This window comes from Adiantum capillus-veneris, chromosome 23, assembly GCF_014529385.1.
Source record: "Adiantum capillus-veneris isolate H3 chromosome 23, ASM1452938v2, whole genome shotgun sequence".
NCBI lineage: Eukaryota > Viridiplantae > Streptophyta > Polypodiopsida > Polypodiales > Pteridaceae > Adiantum > Adiantum capillus-veneris.
Window position 1 is genome coordinate 41,319,872 of NC_140953.1, and position 6,000 is coordinate 41,325,871.

The 6,000-nt window shown below is 43.4% G+C and overlaps 1 protein-coding gene across 17 annotated transcripts in view; it reads right to left on the reverse strand.

Annotated features, from left to right (window-relative positions):
• Window positions 1-5,385, reverse strand: part of LOC147427693 (pentatricopeptide repeat-containing protein At3g09040, mitochondrial-like) — a 36,515-nt gene extending 31,130 nt beyond the window's left edge. For 11 of the 17 annotated variants that reach the window (XM_086497150.1, XM_086497147.1, XM_086497145.1 and 8 more), the window contains exon 1: window positions 4,749-5,385. In XM_086497150.1, coding sequence (XP_086353276.1) covers window positions 4,749-4,854 — 106 coding nt within the window. In that variant the 5' untranslated portion in view covers window positions 4,855-5,385. Of the gene's footprint in view, window positions 1-4,523; window positions 4,651-4,748 lie in introns of all 17 variants that reach the window. The other 6 variants (XM_086497148.1, XM_086497138.1, XM_086497137.1 and 3 more) reach the window with 2 other exon arrangements.
• Between the last annotated feature and the right edge of the window lie 615 nt (window positions 5,386-6,000).

A 6,000-nucleotide genomic window follows, 5' to 3' on the forward strand; every position in this document is an offset into this window, starting at 1 on the left:
AAAACCATGAACATACCTATTCCATGTAAAGTGAGTGGAAAAAATATTGTCGTCCTAACAGACTGTACATGCAATGTAGATGAACAAAAGAGAGAGTACCAAACGGTTCACCATACACACGCAAACAATGAGATCGAATCTTTCTCTTCTGATCTAAAACAATCAACTGTGGCAATTCACAACGGAAATGCCCATGCTTGGTGCTCATACTTTCATGTGCTCTTTCGACGAATGTGTCATGCCAAGGAAGAGACATAGAATGTGACTTCTTTGAATGCATACTTTTCAACTTTTCATGAACAATCCACATGCAGTCGTGCTCATTCATGAGTGAAACGTGCACAACGTACAATATGGCATGCCTAGGAAAAGAGATCACATAAAGACACTGACTAAAATACAGGAAACAATCACCCCAAGAACCCAAGACCCACAAGAACCCAAGTTCCTCGTGAACTTAAGAACCCAAGACTTCAGTGGATGGTCACCACCCGAAGCAATGGATACTTCGCATGGAGGTGATGAACATGGAGGTGGCGAAGAACTTTCCCCACCAAGAGGTTTTTCTGACCCTCCCCCTTCCCCATCTACGCCAAGGATTGCACTAACTCCTATGGAGGAGTTGGAGCATATGTTTATGGACAGCAAGTTAGAGCGCGAAGCAAGGAAGTTAGAACGCGAAGCAAGAAATGCAGAAAGAAAAGCAGAAATACAACGTAAACACGAAGAAAGAATGGCAACCATAGAGCATGAGCACAATGAAAGGAAAGCCGCTTTGTTCCGATTCTTTTCTCGAGTACAGGCACAGATGCAGGAGATTCGGGAAAAGGACTCTCTCTCAGTCTCGTCTTCTCCAAAGCAAGACAGGCAAGATTTGCATGATGATTTGGATGATAATGACAAGCATTTGCATAATCAAGATGTGATTATTCACGAGCATGATGATTTGCATGATCAAGATGTGATTTTTCACGAGCATAATGATTTGCAAAAAAAAGATGTGATTGTTCACAAGGATGATGGTTTAGTTGATGCATTTTCTAGCGAAGCTAGCCTCATTGCAGATTCGATCAATCACGAAGAACTGATCTTGGCTCTCGAGTCGAGGTCCAAAGAACCCCCACAAGAAGATTCGATCGATCACAAAGAACCCATCTTGGCTCTCGAGTCGAGTTCCAAAGAACCCCCACAGGAAGTATTATGTGTTCGTATGATTAGTCAGCACGCATTGTTCAAGTGTTTCATTCGTGATCGTTTCTTGTATTTTAGTCAGCGTCTTTATGTGATCCCTTTTCGTAGGCATGCCATATTGTACGTTGAGCACAATTCACTCATGAATGAGCACGGATGTATGCGGATAACTCATGAAAAGATGAAAAGTATGCATTTAAGGAATTCACATTCTATGTCTCTTCCTTGGCATGACATAGTTGTCGAAAGAGCACAAGAAGGATTGAACATAAGCATAGGCATTTCCATTGTGTTTTTGCCACAGTTCATTGATTTAGATCAGAAAGTCAAGATCGACCCTATTGTTTGCGTGTGTTCGATGAACGGTTTGACACTCCGTCTCTATGTTTATCTCCATTGCATGCACAGTTTGTTCGAGAGTCTAGATTTTTTCCAGCCACTTTACATGGAATGGGTATGTTCATGTTTTTGTGTTGGAAGTGGTTTCAGGAATTTTCAGCCTCAGAGATTCTTGAAGAAGGAAGAAGCATGACTATAGACGAAGTTGAAGCATTGAAGGAGCCACAGATGACTGTCGCTTTCGGCGCGGCCCAAAGAAGCAAGCGTTGCAGACCTTTATGAATTTCAAGTATCGCATGACTCACGCATCACAGTGGGCCGGCGAAGAGTCCTTTCCAGGATTCCGGATGCTATTGGCGATCTCCCTCGACGCCATACAGTTCAGTACCAGTACCTCACTTTGAAAAGGAGGGGATGTCACGTGACACATCCAACCAAATGTGTCCGTAGACAAGCTACAGCATGACCAGGGTTCAGTTCAGTCAAGTCAACCTAGGATAGAAAGTGATCTGACACTTTTGTTAGTCTGTTCGCAGACCGTGCATGTCCAGACACTTAGATTAGATGCATATCCTCTGGTTGCACACAACATGACCATCAGATTCCAGTCAGAAACCGTAAGTAGCATTTTTACAATGCATAGACCTATTTTCCCTATTTTTTATATTTTTCACTTATTAGTTTTAAGCGACTTTTGATGGAAACTGGGTAGGGCAAATTTGCTAAGTTTGTATATATAGAAACCTAGCGCCAGCACTTTCTGGCAGAAGAGGCAGCAGGAGCACCTTTGCTCAACAAACAACTTCTCAGCAAGACTCACTCCTTCAGCAAACCTAGCGTTTTTGCTCTGGCAAGACCTAGCGTTTTTGGACAAGATCAACCCCTGGCGTTTTTCTTTGCAGATCAGCAGATCCACAACAAGGCACAACAGATCCACAGCAAGACACCACAGACTCCCTAGCGTTAGCAGAATTCCACAATAGAACTCCAAATCAGCCTAGAGTTTTTGGATTTGCAAAACCTCCCAGCGTTTTGCAAATTCTTCGCGACAAGACACTCATAAGCACTAGCGTTTTCGGTTTTCAGCAGTCAGATCTTGCAGTACGACCCCCAAAGCTCGCAGATCCCACCTTCCCGCAGCAACAGATCCTCGCTGCACGGTTAGACCCCGCGAAGTTTGCAAATTCAGCCTGGAAAACGCAGATTTCAACATCTGCGTTTTTAGCCCGTCGTCGTTGCATCGTCGTCATCGACATCGACATAGATGTCAGAATTCAACAGATAAAGATTTGCAGATTTCAGCCATTAGCATTTTCAGATTTCAGCCCGTCTCGTCGTCGTCCTCATCGTCGTCGACATCGTCAGCAAGTCCAAGCATTGTAGAGATTTGTGCAATCATAAGTAGACCGCTCTCGCCATAGAGAGTGGGGCCTTCGGAGGAGGGTTTGACAACATACTGGTGTGGTATTCTTCTCTCTCTATCTCTCAGTCTCATGCACCTTCATTCACAATGTTCATCACTTTGTTTGTGTCCATTGCACTCTCTCACTAAAGGAACAGAAGGCTCTCCCTTCCATAAGTAAAAGGAACCCTTGAGCACAGATCGGAGCACTCATCTTGAGCAAAGTTCAACATTCATTCCACTGCACCTTACATGGAAAGTGGACAGTGGTGCCTCTTTTCATGTGACACCTTCATTGGAGTCTTTTCACACTGTTGGTTAAAAGCTCGTTTAGGTTAATCTCGTTTTTAACCTAGCATTAGATCCTAATAGGGTGTTGTGTTATCTGTTTCCTCATTTACCCTTGCATATCTTAGTTAGATTGCACTATCTAGTTATAGAGAATTCTTCTTTAACTCTTTGGCACAAATAAAGTGAGTCTTTTGAAGGCCTAGCTAATATTGCAAGAAAGTGTGGCCGAGCATCTGACCTCAAGTTAATGGAGTAGCCTTTTTTGAAAGGTAAACTTATTCCCACACCTAATTCAAGGGTGGTGAGCCCATACCCGTAGGAGATGAGCCCACTCTGCTCGTAACAAACCGTACTTCACCATTAAGGCTCCCTCGGGCCTCAAACCTCGCCATCAACAGAGCCTCACATTGCATTCAAGGTGCTCTAAACTCTTGCTTCTAATTTGCTTTCAAGCTTCTGCTCACGACACAAGTCTCAACAACCTGAGAAGTTGGCTCCGTCGGAAAGTTTCAACCGGGAAGCGTTGCTGTTCTAATGACCTCATCCTCTCACCTCAGCCAGCTACCCACCATAAGCCGACCACCATCAAGGCCTAGCTTACCACCACAACTACTGTTTGCCCGGCACTTGAATGAACCACCTCTTTGAAGGACTGTGCCCCAAGGTCACCTATGGGAAACCTGTTCTTGCTGGTATTATTATTCTTAAGTACTTCTCTATGTAACAGCAAGATGGACCACCATGTCTATGCGTTACCTTTCATAAAAGATGCCGCCTTTCGCACCTTAGAGGCTTCCGAGAAACAACCTCCCAAAAAAAGAGATATCAAACTGCTTTATAAATGCAAGGACTCGATGGATATTCTTGAAGCTTGAAGACGTATCAAACTTAACTCCTTGACCTCCATCCTTGAACTCCTTGGCCTTCTTACCCTTTTTCTCAAGATAATCATACTGAGTTGGAAGCATTAGGGGTTTCCGTGTCTTTCCATAGATAGTCTCATAGCTTTCTAGACGTCTTCCAAGATTTTCTTTTCTTGCTTTTCTTTGTCTTGCTCGCTTCTTAGATGAATCCAAGGTAAGCCCAAATTCACCCTTAATGGAAAGTGCAAAGTATAGACTCATGGTAGTTACCCACAAGAGAATATAACCATCAGCTCCATCATGCATAGCATTGACTAAATACTACGACATCCCCACTAACGTCGTCAGCGCCAGATAGTGGGTGTAGAACTCGGTACCAATATATGCTCCCACACACCCATACCACACGCACACACGAGCGAGCAAAATATGTATACCTAGATGAATCTAGGATAAGCCCAAATTCACTCTTAGAGGAAGTTGAAAGGTATAGATCCATGGTAGTCCCCCACAAGACATTATAACCGTCAGCTCCATCATCGATCCAAACTCTTGAAACAACTCCTTTCTCAGCAAGACAAAAGATAAGAAAACAAGATTTCAACAATAGCATCAATTTCTAATGCAAGGAACACAGCATGATGCAAAAATTAAAAACTTACTGCCACATCCAAGGGAAGGGTTGAAGCTAGATTGACCTTCTATAGGTGCAAATAATAAACCCTTCCATGTCGACATTGAGGAGCTTTTGCGAGGCTTAGGTAGCATGTGGGTGATTCTTTAGGTAAGAGTATATGCCAATGCCCTTGCATGCCTTCAATTATATGGACCATTTGCATTCCTCCCAATCTGCCTTTGCTTCCAGGCTCTTTTCCCCCTACTTAAAAAAATGCTTGAAAGGTGTCTCATCCCTATACCTGTTGTGAACTTTCAGCTTGAATCGATCCCCATAACACCGTGTGTTTGAGCTAAAAGGTTTAAAGTCTTGAATAGAACCAAGGCAACATAGGTCCATAAGCTTGTGTAGAGAAGACTGCATCACCTTGAGCAACAAGCAGCAGATCAGCATCGTTCTCAATGAATGGTCAGCATTCTTATTGAAAGTCCGATGGTCTTCTGTCTAACATTTCCTCCAATGAGCAAAAACGGTCCATCCACAATCTCAGCTGTAGACAACCGACACTTTCACGTAGTCGAAAATGGACTGCACAGAGCCGTTCAAATTTCTGTGTAAAATTGACGATCTGTGTACCTTGTGCTGCGAGGCGTGCTGTCAACTGCAGGGCTAGAAACGCTCTCATTTATAAAATGTCCTCGACACATTTTAGTCCTAAAAAATGAGGGAAATTTACCAAACCAAAAACTAATACCTCGCAATTTTTAAACATACTCAAAATAAATGCACTCCTACAAATTTTGCATGGATTGCTTGAATTTTCACATAGATTTATTCGTATTTATGATAGAGATCTATCTTGATGTGTCTCGAGCAAAAAAAATCATCAATAAGCTGACAAATAATGGTTGTTTTTGTCTACAAATCTCATCCCAATAGCCCACAATACTAACAAAGATCTTAATTATGTAGTCTCAAAGGCAAAGGCACACAAGACACATACACGTACACAAGGTAGCAAGATTTAGACGGGCTTGCACTCAGGGGATAGGTACACAGAGGTAGATTCGATGGATGGGCTGCCGACGTCGATAGTGCGCACAGACACCGACAGACGATGGATGGACAGGGCCATAGAGGGAGACGAGGGAGCTGATAGGGCGTTGATAGCAGCAGGGACAGCAAAGCTGCACTACAGCGTGGAGGTAGCATAGGCTTTACAAAGTCAGATCTAGGGCTAATAGGTGCAGGGCAACGGCATTGCAATAGTCGAGGGCAAGCTGGCAAAGATGGCTCTT